Genomic DNA, 22,102 nt, shown 5'->3' with positions numbered 1-22,102 from the left:
GTTGTCCTTTAAAAAAATATACCTTTGCTCTGTTTTCTGAACTTTCTAACAAGACATGGCTGCAAGATTATGTAATAATGCAGGGCCCGGCTGATATTGCACTTGTGAATATGTGATGCTGGAAAATCAGAAACAAATTATCAGGTAATAAAAACGTTTTTTTTTTTTTTTTTTTTAAGTTTATGAGCAGGCGGGTTTTCATGTACAAGGAATTCACCTTGTACATGAAAAAAAATGATAAAATCACTGCAAAGGTCAGTAAACAAAAACATAAAATAGTGTTTATAACGAAGAGGATGGAGTGTGCAAAATATTAAGGAATGTGCAAATATTCACAGGCTATGGTATAAACAATATGTAAAATGTGCAGATAATAACCTGACACACAATGGGAACCAGGGGCTGATGCGTAGTAAGGTACCAAATGTGTTCAGGGTTCTATTTGAGTATTTTGCTTTTATTTTGAAATCCTGACATTTCACTTCCTATTTGCCGTTGCTGTCCTCCCCTGCAGCGCCTCCTGTAGGCCGCCGATGTTGTTTGTCAAATCATCGCTGGGGAGAGGTAACAGAGGCAGCAAGGTACGAGCAGCGGAGATTTTAAACATGCGGGAGCCTGTAACGCACTAACGGGGAGCAGACGGCTTGTTTTTGAGTCGATAAATGACGGCAGCCAGACAGCAGTCCGCACGCCGCTGATGACTCGGAGATGGGACAAACACATTTGTTGTTGGCAGCACTGCTCATCGCCACGAATCCAGTTTCATGTTACAGATGCCTTGCTTTGGATTACCTGCAACCTGCAGCTCCCACCGCTTAAGTTGAACGGTAGGTTGGCATGAAGCTACGATTGATAATCGGAGTTTGTTCCGTTAACGTGCGCTGCATCGTCCCCTTTGCTAATGCACGATTCCCTCTCGGATATCTACGCAACGTTACCGCGGTGTCAGTGCATGGACTCATGCTTCACATCGCATGTGATGTTTACGTGATTTAAAACAACCAAATTAAACTAATGCGGCCATAGTATAGCCACCATCTCTGTTTATCCGCTGTGTATTCCTCAGTTGTAATAACTTATAAGCACGGCTTGACTCAAGATGACTGAAACTGACTGCTGCCACTCACAGGCTAAAGGGAGCTGATCTGCCCTGACGGACAGTCCTGGTATTTCCATCTGGACTTGGTGATATGAGAGGCTCCGGGAGACGGTGATGGAGCTCCAGGAGTTGGGCTGGCTGTGTCTGGTGGGTCTCTTCCTAGCCTCCTTGCTCATTGTGCTGGGATGGCTGATCCAGTATTCGCTGGCACTACTGCGACTGCGGCGAGCCAGGAAGACAGCCGAGCGGGGCGGGAGAGACGCAGCCTGGCCGCAGCTCTCCCTCACGCTGCCCCGCCAGAGCCTGGCTGGGGGCGTGTGGGGCTTCCTGCTGAAGCTCCGCTCGGGCCGGGGTGGAGGATCTGCATCTGAGGCTGGGGTCAAAGGCTTGCTGACCTCCCTGTTCTCCTTCAGGTCCATCAGGGAACACTGGCAGAGAAGCTGGGTCAAAGCTCTGAATGAGCAAGCCTGCAGGCATGGGGTAAGTTGTTAATGTGATATCTTGGATAGGAGGAGGTGTAGCTCAAATCATACTGCAAAGGAGGACCTGAGTAAACACGATGGCAGCCTGTAGAAGAGCACGCCTAAGGTTACTCCACTAATCAGAGGCATGAATAGTTAAGGACAGGCTGATGCAGTTGGTGTGCCTATGTGTGCTGGAAGTGTGTGTGTGTGGGCAGGGAGGTGGAGGTGTGGGAGTTTGAGTGTCTAATCGAGGATGGAGTGGATGGGAGGGCAGAGCCTTGCGTAACAGCTTTGAATCAATGCACAGAAGAGCAAAGAGGCAAGACCAGTCAGCGTAGCCACCCTATGAACACCCACCCACACTTCATAAAAATAGCCTGCTGCCCCGGCCTGTGGGGGGAAATGGATGCGTTCGATCTCAGTGGGAAGAGAACAGAGGAGTCGATGTCTCACCTTGCAGCTCAAAACCTAAGGCAAAGTCAATCAGGTTGTTTTAACATAAATATTTTGCACATTTACACATAAATATCGGGTTCTGTAGAGAGTTGGTGCTCTGGCGCGTGTTAGAGGCTTATCTTAAATTCCTAAAGGTCTACCTGCTTTTAAAATAGTTTCTTTTGATCTGTGTGAATCAAAGTCTGCCACACAGTCAGATGTTTCCTATGAGCACTGGATGATAAGATGGATCCTGGACCTCCCACCTGGGAACCATGTGTGTGTGTGCTGTATGAGAGATGAGTTGGCGGGGAGTTTAAAGGGGTCAGATCAATCAAGCGTGCACAACAAACAGCACTTGAACCCGATTCATAGAGCGTCACCCCCACCTTGGCTGACTGAACGTCTCCCCTTCAGATGTTCAACTAAACAGACATACTGCGAGTGTTTAAAACAATAACTTTTCGAGAGGCTCCCCTAACAAATAAAGGTGTTTTGTGTGGTGTAATGCGTATCAGTCGAACATACTTCATAGAGATAACATTTTATTTGATGTTCTTAATTGTGATTTTCATACATACTATGATGCATGTATTGGAAAAATATTGTTGTTAATGTCATGATTATGAGTTAAACCTTTTCATCTGGCTCTACTAATCATAAACAAAGCGCTTAAAGGAATACTTTTTAGAGACGGACATTTTAGAGATGCTGTTAATAGATTTTTTTTTTTTTTAACCCTTTGGACAAAGCAGGCCTGTTTTTTTTGAATTTTTCCAGCCTTTATGCTAACTGCCTGCTGGCTCTAGCTTCATATATTGACTACAAATATGGTAGTGGTTTCAACTGTCTCATCTAAAACAAGAAAAATAGGCCTAAGCATACACTACATAAACTAAAGTATTGGGACAAATGACCATTACATCAACAGGGACTTTAATGACATTGCATTCTAAATGCACAGACAGCTTTGAAACCAACAGCTTCCCATCTTCTGGGAAGGTTTTTCACAAGCTGTTGCAGTGTTTCTGAGGGATTGTTTGCCCATTCATGCAGTAGAGCATTTGTGAGGTCAGACACTGATGTTGGACCAAAAGGTCTGGCTCTCAGTCTCTGTTCCAGTTCATCCCAAAGGTGTTGGGTGGGGTTGAGGTCAGGGCTCTGTGTGGGCCAGTCAAGTTCTTCCACACTAAATTCATCCAACCATGTCTTTATGGAGCTTTGCTTTGTGCACTGGGGCACAGTCATGCTGGAATAGAAAAGGGCCTTCAATAAACTGTTGGCATAAAGTTGGCAGCATAGCATTGTCCAAAATGTCTCGGTACTCTGAAAAACAGCCGCATCCCAACACTTTGTCTATATAGTATATGTCCAAAATGTCAGATTATTCCTGCAAAGTCCAACAGTGTTTGTGTTGGGCTTTAGGTCTTGATTAAAATGACAATGTCTTCAAGAAGAAGGATACATGATGGTCTGAAAACATTACTGTGATATATAAACTCTATATAACTGATGGTCAAAAGAGTACAAACTAGCCTTAAAGGAGCTCACAGAGATTTGGAGACTACAGTTGCTTCATGTTCATGTTTCCTCATGTGAACCCTTTCTTATTCTAAGGTTCTGTATGTATTTTCTCTGCATACCTTTTTGTATGCAGTGTTAAGCCTGCCGAGCTTATCTGTTTTCATCAAAGTGCTCATGATTCTTGCCGGGGTAAGAAGAGGTCAGAGCAATGTCATTTTGGAACAGCCTCTCTTTAATATATGATAGTAAACTGCAGTTTGCCAGTTTAGTTATCTTACAGTGACCTAATTAGTTGATCAACTGTGACCTTCATTGCTCTCAGTTATCACGAAACTCCACGACATTGGAATGAGCCTTGGGTGAACATAAGGAGTGTTTAATGAGCGTTAGATGAGTGGAGTCTCAAGTTAAGCTTGTTATTTGTCATATAAAGGCCTGTATTTGACAACTGCGCCGTATATGTCTTGCCAACCACCATGAAAAATAAATCACAATATGAGCTGTAGTTTAAATAGCCTTTTGGCTACAGGCAGAAATTGGATGAACCCCTGCTTTTCAGGGGTTGTGCTTTTTAAAAAGGAGGTTTATGTAGGTATGGAATCTTCATGGTTCTCCGTGGGTTTGATCTTTGGTGACTGTATGACCTTTAAGCTTATTAAATGCTTTAAAAGCCCAGAAGATACAAGACTTTTACTCGGCATTGACAAGGCATATGATGTTTACTGTAAGATAACTCTCCAGACTGGGTACAGGCGTCAGTGGAGGAGGCGACAGAGACAAGCTGTCCATGTCTGTTTGTCCATGTGGTGTTTAGTTTGTGAACTGAGGTTGTAAGCCAAATCTTCCCTGTGCTCAGCCATCACCATGAAAATATCTGTTAGTCGTTGTGTCTGCGTGCAGAACAGTCTGTTTTTCTAAATGTGTCTGGGAGAAATGTAAATCATTTAGAGTTTGTTAATGAAACGTGATACTGAGATAACAAATTGCAATCATAGCATGTTAAGTAGATATGCTTCAAGGACTTGTGTTTGTCTTGTAGTTTAACATGCTTGTTCTCCATGTTGTCCTTTTACTGACAGAAGCATCAGTGAGAAATTAAGTATTTGTAATATTACAATGGTCAGTCATCTGTGTGCTTTTGTCACACAGGCTCAGAGTTGTAACGCTTCTGTATTTTCTGGCTTTTCAACTCCTCCCTGTTGTCTGTTGTGGAAAAAAATGGCTGTGGGTGCTTGTGGCAAGTATTAAGTGGCCACAAGCGAGTCATGTCGCATTCTTTGCCTCTCGCATACAGTAAGCACCTGCCACCTGCCAGGCATGTTGCTGTGGCCACTTCGAAAACAGAAACTGGAGCAACCGTCCACACCCTGGTCGCCAAACACTCACGTTCTCCTCTGACTTGTATTTCATTAATTGTGTTTCTACATCAAGCAAAACTTGAGCTTCCCTGGAGGAACACAGCGTGATGAAGATAGGGCTTCAGTGTCATCATGTGGGGATTAACTCAAATCCTTTATAGCATTAACCTAAGTACCTCTGCGGCATTTAAGATTGATGCTGACAGAGGTCTTTAAATAATTATGTTTTATTCAAAACAAAGGCAAGTTGAGTGAGTCTGTGTGGAAAGTTCTCACTGTGGGCCCCATTTGGTTTGGTCTAGTATAAAAATAGCTTGTGTACTGTTTATGTTATTCATCTGTTACCACCACAAACAGCAAGTCTGTTTCTGTCCAAAGATAATTAAAAACCTGCCTCAAGTAGTAACCTTTGGTTGTAGCCCTAATTATATATATAACATCACATCAATTTCTCAGTTGATTTTTTTGTATTTTTTTATGTGACATTTTATCACAATATTGTGATTAAACATGATATATATATACATTATATATGTATATATATATATATATGGGTGGATAGTACGGAAGGCTGTCGTTTTTACATTTTTGGCTTCCCTAGCTTTCCATAGATTAGGTGCTCATGTGAGACCTCTAACATTTTGCTTAAAGACTAGTGAAGTGAAGGATGTAGCACTCTGCCATGCGCTTCCTGGCTCTTTTCTCATCATCTGTAGCAATAAACCCACATCATCACACACTTTTTGTTTTCGCTCATTATGAAGACTGCTCACATGTCAGTGGTTCACTGTCTGCAGTTTTCAAAAACACGCATTTCAGAAGTGTGGTTTGGCTTTCCCCATCGATATTCTGTTCACTGCAGCAGACAGTGACGTAATAGTGATGTGGGACCCTGTGAACACTGCTAGCTTACAGCTGATGTTGTCTCACCAATTCTGAGCATCATCAGTATCATCATGTGCCCTCGTTTCCCTGAGGGGAAATCCGACTCTGTTGAAGTCCACTATTCAAAACAGCAGGACAAGATTAAAAACTGCCTCGGGAGGCTGACTGCTAACAGGGAGGTTAGTAGGTGTTTCATAGAAGTAGTGAACAACAGCAAATGGCACAAACTAAATACATCACTGTTTGCGTTTGTAGAGACAGGGGACAAGGTCTTAGTGACAATGGTCCATTCAGCTGCAGATATTTTGTCAAGAGTTGTGTATTTTTATCCCCGCAACTTGAAGTCCAACATGGCAGCGGAGATGATGAGAGACTCAGGCTGCCTTTCTTATAAATTGGAGGAGACGTCTGCAACCCCAGGCTGAAAGGCAGAGTCTGTGAGCACTGGCCATGTGTTGTAGCTGAGTTCTTCACACTTTTGAAGACATGTCAAGTCTACCTCCGCTCTAATGAAGATGACTTACAGGGTTGTTAAGCAGACCCCGCTTCTCACTCTTCCTGTGTCCCTGTAATCCAGGGATTTGGTCTGAGGCTTCATCACAGCTGTTTATATGCAGCAGTGTCAACAGAAGGACGTCCATGTGCTGCATAAACACTCAAATACATATGTGTGTGTGTGTGTGTGTGTGAGTGTGAGAAAACTGACATTCAATTGATGGTGATTTCCGTGGAGTGTCCAGTTGATTTGATTTGATTTATTTTACACCCTTAAACATTTTATTAGATATATTTAAGTGTGATAATGATTTATTGATTTACGTTCAAAGGTTACAAACCATTAGTGTGGTTTGTACACTGCGTTTCCAGTCAAATATGAGCAGATTAAACAGAGAAATTAAAGAATCTGTTTGGCAGCATAAAAAGCAACTCCTGCACCTTTGGACAGTAATCCCATGATGCAGCTCGTTTCATGACTCAGTTGTTTATCCAGCGAAAATGTCTGTCTGCTGAAGTATTACTGCAGAAGCCTCTGGATGTAATCTTGCCTTGGCAGGAGCACTTGATATGGAACTATTCAGATGTCTTTGCCTGCATTAGATTGTGGAGGAGGCTTAGAGGACCGCGCTGGTTGGCTTCTTCAGAAATGAAGATCATAATGGTATTGTCAGACTGCGTGTGCATCTGCAGCTGACACATGATGCCAAGCCATCGTCACTGGGCTCAGTGGGTGGAAGAGGAGGACTAATAGGGCGTACGAGTGTGCATCTGCAGGGAAGGAAGTTCCCTGTCCATTCAAGATGTGCAATTATAAAGAGGCTGGTGATTATCTTGAGGCCACGGTTCACTTCTCCTCTCCCTGACTCTGAGCTGCCGGTAGATGAGCAATGTCCTGTGATTATGCTCAAGTAGATTTCCTCTTAACGACGGGGAACGTTAAGCACTCAGCACTCATGCTTGCTGTGATTGTACAGGAAACTAACCTCACTCACTGCAGCTGGTGAAATTCTAATTTACCAGACCAGTTTACTTTAACCAAAAAATTTAAATTGATTTTATAATCTTTAAATGTCTGATATTAATTTACAAGAAGACTCTTGACTCAGCAGTTGACATGGAGACACACATCAGGCATTATTCTAGTATTAAATAGTACCTGAACAAGTTATGAAGTGAAATTAAATCCAAAATATGTAGTATCGAAGCTTGCAGTCTTGTTCCATGCTATTGTAGTTTTAATGTACTATATTTGACAGATTATATTTGGAAGTTAGACCATTTCTCAAAACATTATAATAAATATCAAATAGAATATAAAAAATCAGCATGCCTGTTCAAAGTCAAATCTAGTAATGTGCAGTTAATGGCTGATGGGTTGATTGGTCAGAAGATATCAGCAGAGTTTAACGTCATTATAGAGACTAAATGCTAACATGCTTACAGTGACGCTGCTAACTTGCTGTTAAATGTTCACAGTTTTATTTTAGATGGTTATCATGCTAAGTTTGCTTTACCAGAAATGTTTTACTTTGTCATTCAAATGTAGCACAAATCAGCGAGGTTATGTGAAGTTCGGAAACAGAAGGTAGAGGACATTGATATAGATATCTACGATTTGCCTGAAAAGTAGATTGTCGACGTCTTCAGGACTGATCATGATTTAAAATAATTAGATCTTTCACCCCTATATGAATGTAAATGCTTGATTTTTAAGTAAAAAAACCATAAAAACAACATTGGAAATCGCTTGTCCTACACCACCTTTTTGTAGCCTGAACCTCAGAAACTCACCACAAAAGGAAAAGGCAGCAAAGGGTCAACAAAAGCCACAGGGTGAGTGTATTTCTGGTTGACCCACATGCTTTTCAGAGGCGTTTTGCCAGCCAGACCCAAAGGGGGCAACACTGACAAACCTGAAGTGACACCATGGATGTCCTCGGGAGCTGTCTCTCTCCAGAAATACTCTCCACATAAGCACATACAGTTGAACAGTGGTGGCTCACAAGGACAAATCCATGGTTATGCTCCCAGCTTTGCCCTCTCCATGACAAAATGAGCTCTGTAGCCTCTGCCAGGAGGATACACAACACCACAGAGCGCCAGATGCTTACCTAAGAAGCTAATGGATGTGAAATGTCTGAGTAAACTGCCTTGGAAGGAGTGGAAAACCATGAACATATGACCAGTTACATATTCTATGAGTTACCTTAAAGATTTAAATATTTTCCGGTCATATTTCATTTACGGGACATGACAGACCTAAAAGCATGGCGATGGCTGTGCTGATCTGGACAGATTTCTAAGCACGCATGCTTCTAGCATTGTGGTAAACCCCAAATCATAATGGGATGATAGTCCGGCCCACAAAGTGATTCTTAACAGGAAATTGTATCAACACCTCCTGGCAGACACAACTACAAGACTGAAAAACTGACAACCCAGCCTTCTCTCAGGCATGCGAAATTTTGATCGACTCATATGGCGAGACTGTGCAGCTGTGTGTCCTAAAGTAATTGGCAAAAATATAACGTTGTCAGTTTCATTTTGTCATGGATTAGCATGCTTGACATAAAAAACCTGAATCTGTGCTGTAAATGTGCCAAAATTGTCATGCTGGAGCCATGGTGGTTAAAACAAGCCAAATAAGTGCAACATCCCTGGCTTGAGTCCACCCACAGACATTTATGGATATCATGCACATAAATTGTATGTAATATACAAATATTTGTGTATATATACACAACTATATTTTTATAAGTGATGGTAATGCCTGGATATCTACAATATTAGATGCATAAGAAAGGCAAAATGCAGTAAAAAAAAAACTAAAAATGTATGCATGTGTATGCTGTTTTGCTATAAATTTTATTTGCTAAAAATATTTTTGCAGATTGTAGTCGTCCCGAACATTTATGACATTTATGAGAATTTGCTGACAATAGTGTACTGACTCTAATTACTCATTACTCTCATTTCAAACATGCCAGTGGGTGCTTGACTGCAGTGACACAAACTTTCGGCAGCGCACGTCTATGAGCCACAAACAATCAGAAGCTCGTGATTAACGGGTTTATCTAAAGCCCTCGCAATCTGAAATACATCACATCATATTTGTTCTGCACTTTGGATGTAATGAACGGTTGGGTGACTGACCAGTTTTTGAGGCTCCATTCAACCGAAGTAAACACAGCCGGTTGTACGCTGTAGTCATGTGACTGCGGTGTTGGTCCACGGAACCTATGTAAGCTTGCAGCACTGCACTTGGCTTCCTGCCCTCCTGGCTGGAACAGACACACACACACACACACACACACACACATTCTGCAAACTTTGTTGTATCATCCACCCACCTCTGCCCCGCCTCCAGTGTTGCATTTGATAGAGGTTGGACTTGAACCTGGAGGAACATATGCCCTGACAATGGGGGATTTGTTTTCTCTCACTTGCATCTCCTGAGCCAGTTAAAGCAGTCTATTGAAACAGATCCTCTGGCACACTCACACTATGATAGTAGGCCACTGGTGTTGCCACGGTTCTGGTGAATGTTTTCTTACAACCGAGATACTAATTCCTCTTGTTAGGAGTGTCTTCCAAGTTGGAAATTCATGCAGTAAAAGCTGCTCTGCTGTAGGCATGACTAAGCACTGACTGATGCAACCTTCATAATGGAGGCCATTATGAGTGTGAGACACAGTGTGCACTCAGCAGCCTCATACTGAGAGGGAATCCGCTGCTTCTGCGTTATTGCAAAAGCTCATGTTAACTTGAAAGTACTCCTTTTCACCCTATGGTCAGACATATGCTGCCATATTTTTTTTTTGCCAGTATCTTCAGGCACTGTTCATCTGAGTGCACAAATCCACAGAGCCTGGAATTAACCTCGTGTTTGCTGGCAACAGCATCTTTATCAGGGCTGTACACATTACAAGAGTCTGTTTACTGATACATGTAAATTTTGTGCATTCGACTTAACAGTCTCTCCTTGTAATGGTGAACCTTTAATATAATCACATATTGGTAATCTTGACTGGATCACAAAACTGACCTAAAAGAACATTTCTGCTTCTGAAAAGACTGTGAGAGTCCTGTGTGTCAGTGTAATGATGTTTTTTTAATGGTTGTACTCCGCGAAAAGCATGCAAATGATCATATCATCATCATGTGTGACGACGAAAGATCATCATCAAGCTCTTCACCATCTGATATCCAACATGCTTAAAATTCCTGACACAGGCTACATCACTGGAACACAAATTTCTCATTTCATCCCCAGTTCCCTCTCCTCTTTCTCTTATGTAATATTTAGGACATTTGCTCTCTTCCTCTGTCTCTCTCAGAGCTCCATCCAGATCACTTTTGACAGCAGTCTTCAGTTAACTGCTGCTTCTGCAATAGATAGTGTGACCTGCACTGACCAAACACCACATCGAATGGTAGGTAATCTTTGTTGTCCATTTTCATTACAACTGCAGGGATTAACTTCTGAAGCAGACGTCTTTAGCCAGTCAACCATTATATTTTAATTGGAGCAACACATGACAAAAAAAATTCCTGGACCAAATTTTTGTGTCAACTCAACTGAGATAAAGATGGAGACGTGGATTTTAACAAGCAAAGATAAAGTTAGTTTTCTCCCACTTCATCATCATCCCTCATCAACCTCTTCTTGTTAAACAGGTTTTACACTGTAAATGTTGGGTGGACACAGTGACATTTCCTGTGACGGTCACCCGGCAGTCACCCGCTGCTGTTTCCATGGACACCTATCAGATCACTATACCACCTATGGTGACAAAGGTACAAAAGCACACCTGGAATTTTACACAGTTTGTAGCAGACCACTAAAACAAATTCAGTGCATATTCAAAAGTGTAAATTTACATGCACATGTACTCTGCCATCGCTTCACTCAATGTGAAGTCTTAGTTTATTTTCAATGCAGTTCAATTCAGTTTATTTATATAACGCCAAATCACAGCAAAAGTTATCTCATGACACTTTCCAGTTGGAGCAGCTCTAAACCAAACTCTTTAATTTAGTTTTTAGTGAAGAGAAAACCAACAAAATCCCCCTCTTGTTTCCTGTCTGAGTGATGAGAGGATAATCATGCTGGAATTGTGTCTTTTCATTTCTCTCTTTAGCATTATGAGAATCTTTCATTGTTGCATGGGAGTGAAGCGTCCCAGCATTTTCTTTTATCATAAAACAGCAACCCTCCTGTTTCTCTGCCAAATAATATTGCATGTTGTTTTATAATGTAAAATGAAACTAAATTAAATCCTTACAATAATACTCATGATGCTCTGTTACTTACGTCTGTTAACCTGCTGTCTGCCTCTATGCCTCCATATGTTTACCAAACGTGCTCCACCTGTCTGTCTCCATCAGGTGGTGGTGTATCTGGAGGAGGTGGAGGACGAGGGTCTGCTGATTTCCTGGACTCTTTCCAAGCAGCCGTCGTTTACTCTTACCGTGTCTCCTTGCAAGCTGCAGAGACAGGTGAGAGCGTTGGAAATTGATAGCGCTGATATGATATGCCTCATGCAGTCAGCAGAGGCCTCAGATCAGACACTGTTTAGAGTTTACAGACTGAAAGGTTGCATATGTTTGAAAATGGAAGCACACATTATGCAGTGTTGTCTGGGACATACTTAATATATCAACGTGTGATGTTTTCCATGTGAGTCACTTTGCACCACATTAATCTCAACGTGACTAATTAAGGAAATGTTCTTGTTTCATAAATGTGCATGTCATTACTACCTTTTGTCTGAGATGGTAACAAATTAAGGAAGAAACAAATGTTGAGCTCAACAAAGTGCTTTCACTGCTGAGCAGCTCTCATGTATCCATTGAATCTGAAAACAAGAATATAAATGTCAAAATATTTATATTTTGTTGTCAAGGCAATTTGAAATTCTGTTTGAGAAAATTAAGTGGCTTTTAGATTAAAGCAACAGTGGAAAAAAATATTTTCTGTTTGTTTTTCTTGGATATTATTAGAAGCAAGAAGATATCAGGCATAAACAGTTACTAAAATCCCCATTTTGTGTCTAGAATTCAATTTGTTAATCCCCTCACCCACAATACATATTGGTTTATCAATTGCTTTTTTTCTTCTTAGGGCACTGAGAGTGAAGCAGACCTGGACATGATTAAAGGACTGATAGAGGATACTCTGTTCAGCACTCAGCCAGCCATGGTTCTCAACCTCAAGACTTCTGCCTCCAGTCCTTTGGTTAGAAGTATTCAGAAACATTCAAAGGATGCATTTCCTGAAAGAACTGAATTGCTATGGCGGTATGAAAGATCCTGTGCCTTAGCTGATTTTGCTGTTGAACCTTCTTTGTGCACACTCCCAGGCCCCCATGGACCATCTATCAGTAGGACTGAACTCCGTACTCCAGAGACGACTACTGCTTCGGCAGCTCAGGGCAACATTAAGTAAAGGTCAGATATTTTCCCTTGGCATCAGATCATTTCCATCAGACTTTCTGCCGAATGCTGAGGTCTCACTGGGTCGCTCTGTGTTGGCAGGTCAGTGGTCCAGGTCAGGGGAGCTGTGCTGTGTCCTGAGCCTGGACCAACCCTCCACAGAGAGGACAACCCGTTTCCTGTCTGTGCTCAGCAACGCCAACGCCCCACTGGAATGGAGTGAAGAAATTACTTTGTAAGCTTTGTATCTGCAGTGTCATGATTTTGTACGTTCGTGTCGGCATTAAAGGCCCCGAAGCTGTATTGTCTCAGTTGGCTTCAGGTGCTTAGGGAAATCATTCACAACTTCTGTTCACCAATCAGGATTCAGCAACATTTGAATCAGAATCTGATGACGGTTGGTTGTTTCATCAGATCTGATCAAACCACACCGACGCAGTCATGGTTAAGCCAATTATCTGTTCTTCATAAATAATAACTTTAGCACTTGCTTATATAACAATGAATATTAGTTGTTACAGATTTACAGATAAGATTTGAAGCCAAGTTTTTACTGCTTTTAAAAGAAAAGAAACTTATGAAAGAAGCTGCATTATTTTGTTTAATGTATTTTTTGCATTGTTGGGTTTCACTTTGATTCTAACACAGTTGTTTGCTGTGTGTTGAAGGGAGCTGGGTCTCGAAACCAAAGAGCTGAGAATCAGACTTCTGGAGCGGAACGGCAAAAGGGAACGTAAGGCTCTACTCAGAAGCAATTTACTACTGGCTGCTGTTCAGAAACCTGATCAGCAGGAATGTTTTGACTGCTTAAGCAAAATCATCGATGCCTAAAATGCACTGTTGGCAGGCTCACTGGAATGGCCTTTGTTAACGTTTTTGGGATGTACAACCTGCTCCTGTCCTGCCTCAGAAGAACATTTAAGAAACAGCTTTCATCCTATTTGTACAAATGTGTGAATACATTTTGTTTTAAATCTGGATAGAATTCCTGCCTGGCCACGCCTCCATCACTTTGGATCCCCGGTGCAAAGTTCCTACTGGGCAATTTATACTGTCAATAAGCCCCGGCCACGGCCTGGCACCAAATGCTACCGTCACAGCAGAGGTGAGTGTCAAGATGTAGTGCATTTTTGTAAAGTAACTACAGTCTCTCTCACAGTCATTCTCATGCTTTGAGTGTGCAGTTACATGACTGTTTATTATCTAACGTCGAGCAAGCTGGAATAAAACAAAGAATCGCAGCAACAGTAGAGGGAGTGTTGTGTAATAGTACATTATCAGGCCTGATTTCAGTCAACTTGTTGTCTTTTTTTCCCCTTCTTTCCATCACATATTCCATCAAAGACAGTGTAAACAACTGCTTTATCTCTGCAGGCTAATGTTTCATATTGATAATTCCCTTTTGTCTGCATTCATCTGATTATCTGTCTGACTTTGTCCCTGCAGGTCCACGTCTGTTGAAACAAAGTGTGCACCTCTTTAATAAAGTGCACTCTTGTATTTGTAATCTAATGAAGATCCCACCCCCCACACATTTGCACATTTTATTAACTAAATGAAAAATGAATTTATAGTATTTTTCTTTTCTTCTTTACTTCTCCAGCTGCTGTACTTGGAAACAGAGGAGCCTCGCAGTGCCCACAATGCTTTGCCTCTTCGCTCCTCTCTCACCCCCACCAAGAAAGTCGATGTGGACCGAACCATCATGCCAGACGGAACCATTGTCACCACTGTCACGACCGTCCAGTCTCGACTGAAACTGGAACGCAGTCCAGGTAAATTTGCAGAGTAAAGTATCACACTGTGCCAGGTGGGTGTGCAGCAAAGCATAAAGGGATACTGTGACAATATTAACACTGGCTTAAAATAGTTGTGATGCTGTGATGCCTTTCAGGTGATTCCCCTTTGTGTTCACCGTCTAAAGTGGAGGTGACTGAGAAGAAGCCCACTGTCCTGTCAGATGACAGAGACAGCCCCAACTCCAGCAGTGAGTTTAGACCGAAAGGCCAGACGTTGTTTTACATAAGAGATGCAAAGTAGGATAAGTAGGACACGAGATGAGAGGAATGCACTTTTCACTACATGTCATGCTGTCTCTGTGCAGATACCTCTGTTCAAAAACTTATGTTTTCTAAGACGTTTTCACGTGTAAAATGACTGGTAAACATGAAAGACAATATCTGATCTTTTTGTATTGAACTATTTACATATGATTCCTCTTAGACATTAAAATAATGTTCTTTTCAGTTTAATACAGTAGCTTTTTGTATATTTCTATATTAGAGTGCTGAGCTACATACTATATATGTGTTTCTGTTGCTCAGAGAGCAGCCGCCTCTCTAATGGCCTGGATCCTGTTGCAGAGACGGCCATTCGGCAGCTGACCGAGTCTGCCTCCAAAGCAGCCCGGAAGACACCAACAAAAAGGAGCACACTGATCATCTCAGGAGTGTCAAAGGTCAGAGAAGAGAAACAGTGTCAAATGTAGTGGCTTGTTGAAATTGTACCATCACTGGTTAAACAAAACAAAGATGATGAGCCTTTATTTAAGCCCGATGGATTTCAAAGCTTCATTTTCAGTCAGTTAGATGTCAGTTACCTGCAGAGATTTTTCAGCTATTTCAACTTGGTTTCATTTTTTGATGATTTATATTCATGAATCATCAACAAAAACCTCCTTTGAAAGAATCTAAAATACAATGACCTGGAGCCAGACGAAATGACTTTGGTCTAAATTTAGTCCATAGTCACAGCCCCCCCCCATTGGGACCACATTATGGCAGAATAAGAGTCTTCTGACCTCATTTTGGCCTGAAAGTCTTTAGAAATTAATTCACTGCAATAACCTACACTGGAAACCTGGCACAAAGGTCCCTTGAATATGTGAATAAGTGTCATGATGTTAAAAGTGTAAGAATGAAGGCTGATAAAGTGTGTATTTTCACAGTTAAAGTCTCACTTCCATTAGTCTTTCTATGTCCAGTATAACCCATTAATTAATTGCATTAACAGCTGCAAAAGAACATAATGTGATTGATATCTCATACTCATCAGGTTCCGCTCTCAGAAGATGACTGCGCCGTATCAAGCGGCTATGCTGCAGCCATGGACGCTGCCATGCATGGCAACCATTACGGCATGGGCCATCACCGGGACCCAGAGGAGACCACACCCTCCGACGTGTCGGAGCGTCCATCTGTGGACGATGTGGAGTCAGACACAGGTTCCACTGGTGCCTTGGAAACCCGCAGCCTCAAGGACCATAAAGGTAACACAGCAGCACGAGTTAATTGCTTGGTGTAATACCCTGTGCTTTTTAGCAATTCAGATGGTTTTTTTCTGCAGATTGTTTGATGTCACTTCTCTCTCTATCATTGAAACAAACATTAAGGACTAGATATAGATTCTTTTAAGCAGTACAGTATATTTCACATGCAAACATGTTTTTATATCCTTACATCAAAACTGCAAAGAACGTATAACATGACTGACTTTAAAGTGCTGCTACTGCCCTCTAGAGGCCATCTTGCAGCATACACTTAAGAGACAAGAGCAGTTCTGAATGAATGAGTACTAATTTCATTTTGATATGAGAGCTATGAATCAATTCACAAAACCAGTAGTTGGGTGTCTTATCTAACTGGTTAGTGTTCAGCAAGGTCCCAATTCTGTAATGATGCATTGGCACTTAAATACATTAATGTATGTCTGCCTCCTGTAGTGGGCTTTCTACAGAGCGGCTCCAAGCTGCTGTTCCGAAGAAGACATCGAGAGAAGGAGTCCTGCCTCAGCCAATCCCACGAAGACATCTCCAACATGGGCAATAACTTTGCTGCTGCTGCTGCAAACAGCAGCCGTAAAAAATCTGGCAGCTTCTCTCGGCGTCTCATCAAGCGCTTCTCTTTCCGCTCATCAGGCAAATCAAAAGGCAAAGCCAGTGCTACCAACGGAGGAGCAAGCTCAATGGATAACTGATTATCACAAGAGTAGGACATGGGCCATCCTGTCTTTAACAGAATGCCTCCATTACTACTGTCAGAAGAACAACTAAACCAGTCTTTGACAGGCTGACCACCCCAGGTGGGTTGTCACCTGTACATTTTGAAAGGAGGATACCTCTGGCAGGGCTTTTTCCTCTGGAGAGAAAGTTTTGCACCTTCAGGACAGAAGTCATGTTTAATCACATCACTGAAATTAAAATGTGATGATGAAATCTGTTTCTTTTGAGGAGAATTCTGCTGCTCAGTGAGAAGGTGGTTGAACAAAGTGAATGAAACATCTCGTGCCCTGTTTAAACACAAACTACAGTGGGAGTGTTTGATTTTTCCCAGTGGTGGTAATACTGTTATACTATTTAATGATGTAAATGCCAGAATGATGCTATTGGTTGTACTTTAGATTTATTCTTTTTTTTAATTCCTTGGTTGTATAAAGATAATTTATTATTATGTGGTTCTTATGAAATAAGTGCTATTTATTTTACCCCCCCAAAAACAACTCATCATAGTGGCATTACACTGTAAAATAGAGACATTGCCGTGTGTTTTTCATGCAAACATAAATTTAAACACATAGTTTAAGTAAGTTAACAAAAATCCGTCTTAATCTAGCTGTATGTATGTTGTTCAATGTTGTATCTTAAATAAGATGCAGGACAGATAATATATTTATTGTACTTTTTTGTAAAGGTACTTTCTGTGGAATATCCCAGTGCATTTTTAGTTTACTTTTGGAACTTCATCCAGTCTGGATCTCTTTCCGACTTCTTCAAGTCAGGCAGTGACTTTAAACTTTTTAAACTCTGATATTTTTCTGTAAGAAACCTAATTTCCTGCTCGCTTCTTGCCTCCTGTGTACTCTATTTAAGTCAAACATACATCTAAAACACATTATTGAGACTTCAGCCGATGCTCCTGTTCATTATTGCAATAACTATATATCATGTAAAATGCCTTGCACAGGTTGCAGGTAAAATCATTTGCAGGAAATACTACAGTGTGATCAGTTCACAATCATGTTAAGTGATCCTCTGCTGAGGCATCGCAAGCAACCAGATTGTCGAAGATTAAGACGACGTGAATAAAGTTGACACACTCAGGGGGACTAGAAGCGAAATTTCTAGTAGCAACTACAGATATGAGGAAACCTGCTGCGTCCTACAAAAGTAAGCAGCGCCAGTATGTAAAAATGTACATACAGTTTTTGGTCATTTTATGTTTTGTCAGAGAAAATGAAATATCTTGTAACTGACTGCATTAATTATGGGATTTCAGAACAACCAAATTAAATGATTTTGATTACATTTCAGGTTTATCTTTATGAATAAAAGAAGAGCTATTTAAAGGGATCACAGAGGTGGAGCCACTTCTATCAAAATGACTCGTGTAGACATACCATGTGCTTTAATCCAAACCAAGTCAAAATACTGGAAAAATGATCAAAGTCACTTCATTGTCTAAAGGCACATTATAAATGGCTGGAATGTGAAACAGCTCAATGGCTGCAAAGTTTAATATATATGATTTCTGTTGGTATATTTGAAATGTTTAATTTATTGCAAATAAATTATTTTTGAAGCATCACTTTCAAGTCTGTACCTGATTCTGAAATAATTTTGACCATTTTATTTATGTTTTAATAGGTGACATTTTTCAATCACCCTGCGCCTATGTAGAACTACTCAGGTTAATGTGAGCCCTCCTTTGTAATTGTCTAAAAGGCGAGTGAGTCTCTTTGTATCGCTCTTTTGGGTTTCATTATTCATGCAGACCTTTCTGATGAGAACAACCAACGTGAAGAAATTCCGCATTTCATTTGGACACCCAAACGCGCCAAAAACTTGAAGCAAGAGGGAAGACACTCGATTGGTCCTATCTGTCCGCCTCTTCACATAAGACCCACTCACGTCGAACAGAGAATGCTACAGCCAATCACCTTTGTCTCGTCTGTAGAACCCATCCTGATTGGTTTGATCCAGAACAGTTTACACCAATAGCCACTGACTTCCTGTCCCCTTTGGCTTCTCAAAGCTAATCGTATTCGGCTATTTTATTTGCAACAGCCAGTCACATCTTAGGGCGGGACAAAACGGAGGGTTTATATCCAGGTCGTGTAAGTGTTTTTCATCATTGCTTGCAAACCGACGATTACGTTATTTGCATCGAAAGATAAATTCAACAACCAACAATGTCTGGAAGAGGCAAAACCGGAGGAAAGGCCCGCGCAAAGGCCAAGACCCGCAGCTCCCGCGCCGGTCTGCAGTTCCCTGTTGGCCGTGTTCACCGTCTCCTCCGCAAAGGTAATTACGCTGAGAGAGTTGGTGCTGGAGCCCCCGTGTACCTGGCTGCCGTCCTGGAGTACCTGACTGCTGAGATCTTGGAGTTGGCTGGTAACGCCGCCAGGGACAACAAGAAGACCCGTATCATTCCTCGTCACCTCCAGCTGGCTGTGCGCAACGACGAGGAGCTGAACAAACTGCTCGGAGGTGTGACCATCGCCCAGGGTGGTGTGTTGCCCAACATCCAGGCCGTCCTGCTGCCCAAGAAAACCGGCCAAACTGCACCGAGTTCCGGCAAGGCGGGAAAGAAGGCCTCCTCTCAGTCTCAGGAGTATTAGCTTGTTGGCTAATAACTTTACCACAAAGGCCCTTTTAAGGGCCACCCATCTCATTGAAAGAGCAACGTCCTTTGTTTGTTGCTATCATCATGTTTGACTTTTCGCATTGTTAATTTAATAAACGCTTGTTTTTGCTAACGTGGTCATCACTATTTGTTGTTCAGTTAATGCTAGGCCAGCTGAGGCTACTTGCTAATTTTGCGGAGAAAGTTTGCTAGTCATCAGCATAATCCGTTAGCTGATGAGTTAATGCATTTTGGCTAACCTTACGGCATTCCTGGACCTCCACAGGCTGCGCTTCCCCTTTTAAAATGTGGTTGCTTCGTAATATAATGGGGTTGCCACACTGGTGCTACCATTCAGCATGCTGTTTTAGGGCTAGTGAGGAAATCCCCAGTATGATTGGCCGAGTAATTAACCTCGACATGTCAATGCACGGCACATTGTTATTTCATTCAAATTAAACGCTAACCATATACTCCAGTACGTGGCATTTGACATATTCTGCATAAACGCATTATGGGGGTTTTAGTTGAAGGACTTTGTAGTCCCTCCAAACTGCTCCCAGTTTAAGAACACATTGTTTAAACTATTTTAGTAGTCTCACAAAGGTTTCAAGATGGTCACAATATTCAATGTTATTTTAGAAATGCTAGAGGTACCTCTAGTCTTAGGGAGTTTGTGACATCTTGAATTAATTAGAGGAACCCTACAAACTACAGCCTGCAAAATGATCACAAAGGCTGACTCAGCACCTTCCTAAAATGATCACAATAACTGAATCGAGCCCCCATGTAAGTAGGATTTGTTACACTGTTGTTGTATTAGACTGCATTAGTGTTAATTAAAAAGACACTCCCTATTGAAAGTAAGGTGACGTACAGGCTCAGACCGGCTTGTATAGTTAGGGCCACACACTTTGAACGGTCTAAATTCGTTAAAACAGCTGTGCTCAGGAAAACATGCCCCATTTTGAGTGTTTTTGCATCTGTGTGGTTAACGGCTGTATAACATACCAACGGTTCTGTGAGCTGCAGGTGTGTCCTTGTTACATATACATACAAGAATGTCATCACAAAATGTCATCTGGTCCAATATATGTGGCTCCAGTGCAGTGGATGTGCCATTGTGAATTAACTTAATCCTGCATAATGTCTTCTAATTCTAAATATATCAATTAAATTAATACAATATGTGCTATTTAATCATTAAATTAAACAAAAGCTTTTCTGTTATATGAGACAAAGGCCATCAGTCTGTAGCAGCATTTGGCCATGTGAGCCATTTTTGGTAGGGCATTAACCATGCACATTAACCATTTTCTACCTTTAAGTTGACAGTTAGTTCTCATAATGTAAAATGTGCACTAGTATTGTGGAGAGATTAAGGATAAAGCACTCTGTCCAGTCTGAAAGGGATGTGGCTTATTTAAACCAGGATCAGCGCAAACCCCAAAACCTCAGCTTTCCCAATAAAGTCCAAGCTGGAAAGAATCTGTCCACCATAGCAAGCCAAATCTCTGCATCGCACACTTCAGAGATATACTGTACATGGCTTATGATACCTTGCTTGTTAGCTCCACAGTGCAGTGATTGGACTGTAGACACATGGAAGCATCCTGGGGAAAAAAAAGCAACAGCACCACTGAAGTGGTCTCAAATATGTCCAGTCCTTTTGACTAGAATATCTTTTTCCTTCAAAATGCCTGCTATGTCACTGCACTTTTCAGTTGCTCTTTTCATATAACAAATACAGTTTATTCATAGTAAAATTATAGTATGTAGTTGCACCTAATCACACAGTGCTAACACATGTCAGAACAGCTGTGATAATAAAGGTGCACTTCACTGACTTTGCCGCTAGGGGTCATTTGTTTCATGTCTGAAAATGTAGGGTGTGTGTTTTCATTTAGTAACGATAGATAACAGCTCATTGAGCATATTTTTCCAACAGACATGAAAGTAATGCACCCTCAAAATAATATCAAAAAGAGACTGAATGAATGAAAAACAGAATGTGTCGTGCTGGGGATGAAAAATTAAGAGCCATCCAACCTCATAATTCTACATGTTGGAGCCATAAGAGGTTCATCTGCTGAGGATTACATCACTGTTACATCTGTACATCCCAGACATGTGCACTTAAAATCACCCCTATCCTCTCCGTTGCAGGAGGAGAGCATGCAGATATTTCTGTCTGCTCCGCCTGTTTTATTAGTGGCAAAAGCAGCATGAGGCTGAACCAAGCCCAGGACAGGCTGAACCAATTACTCAAGTCTTGACAACGTGTCCAACACCAACATCCAGGCTAAAAATTCCACTCTGAGGGGAAAAACCTGAATATCCATTGGCTGTGATAACTATAATTTCCTGGCTGGCACTCTGTCAAGTGCTTTAAATTTTAAATGTTTGTGAACACTGCGATAGGCAGTTTTTTTAGTTTACAGTTTGATTTTTCTGTGGCTGCACAGTGTTTTTACATTGTCATTTTCATGCATGCACTGCATGTCGCATGTGTGTGTTCAATCAGCGATGGGTTAAATGCAGAGAAGAATTCTGGTGTATGTAAAAATATACTGACAAATAAAGTTGTTTTTTTTTTTGAAGATGTAAAGCCACTGAAATCATTGCCATGAGGGAAAGTATGTGTGTGAAATGTCACTTGTGTTTCTCTGAAAGTGTAAACAAAATGGGTATCCCAGTCTAATCCTTCATTAGTTTGAAATCATACTTTTTCCATATTTTGTTTACTATAGCTTGGTGAAACAACAAATGGAAAAAAATATACGT

At 41.4% G+C, this 22,102-nt stretch overlaps 2 protein-coding genes across 3 annotated transcripts; both read left to right on the top strand.

Annotated features, from left to right (window-relative positions):
* The first annotated feature begins 399 nt into the window (after positions 1-399).
* On the top strand, positions 400-18,280 carry c2cd2l (c2cd2 like). 2 transcript variants are annotated; one of them, XM_046410770.1, is made up of 15 exons: positions 400-827; positions 1,130-1,579; positions 10,601-10,696; positions 10,941-11,060; positions 11,652-11,762; positions 12,388-12,501; positions 12,626-12,713; positions 12,801-12,933; positions 13,367-13,431; positions 13,682-13,803; positions 14,302-14,473; positions 14,593-14,685; positions 15,062-15,156; positions 15,753-15,966; positions 16,420-18,280. In XM_046410770.1, the coding sequence occupies exons 2-15, from the start codon at positions 1,214-1,216 to the stop codon at positions 16,671-16,673; spliced, it is 2,043 nt and encodes a 680-aa protein (XP_046266726.1). In that variant the 5' UTR covers positions 400-827; positions 1,130-1,213; the 3' UTR covers positions 16,674-18,280. The 2 variants fall into 2 exon arrangements, with proteins under 2 accessions (XP_046266726.1, XP_046266725.1); XM_046410769.1 differs by having other exon boundaries at positions 405-827; positions 15,023-15,156.
* Positions 18,281-18,801: 521 nt separating this feature from the next.
* Positions 18,802-19,451, top strand: LOC124070667 (histone H2AX). The gene has a single exon (XM_046410771.1). It carries the CDS (start codon positions 18,885-18,887, stop codon positions 19,311-19,313), a length of 429 nt encoding a protein of 142 aa, XP_046266727.1. The 5' UTR covers positions 18,802-18,884; the 3' UTR covers positions 19,314-19,451.
* Positions 19,452-22,102: the final 2,651 nt, after the last annotated feature.

Source organism: Scatophagus argus, chromosome 14 (assembly GCF_020382885.2).
Source record: "Scatophagus argus isolate fScaArg1 chromosome 14, fScaArg1.pri, whole genome shotgun sequence".
Taxonomy (NCBI): Eukaryota; Metazoa; Chordata; class Actinopteri; family Scatophagidae; genus Scatophagus; species Scatophagus argus.
This window is presented reverse-complemented; position numbering and strand designations above follow the sequence as displayed.

What these genes read in the sequence shown, in the direction of transcription:
- c2cd2l (XM_046410769.1), top strand. Translation starts at nt 1,214, where the DNA reads ATGGAGCTCCAGGAGTTGGGCTGGCTGTGTCTGGTGGGTCTCTTCCTA. An exon ending in TACCACCTATGGTGACAAAG is followed by an intron (nt 11,061 to 11,651) that starts GTACAAAAGCAC and finishes TGTCTCCATCAG; the next exon opens with GTGGTGGTGTATCTGGAGGA. An exon ending in ATGCTACCGTCACAGCAGAG is followed by an intron (nt 13,804 to 14,301) that starts GTGAGTGTCAAG and finishes TTACTTCTCCAG; the next exon opens with CTGCTGTACTTGGAAACAGA.
- LOC124070667 (XM_046410771.1), top strand. Translation starts at nt 18,885, where the DNA reads ATGTCTGGAAGAGGCAAAACCGGAGGAAAGGCCCGCGCAAAGGCCAAG.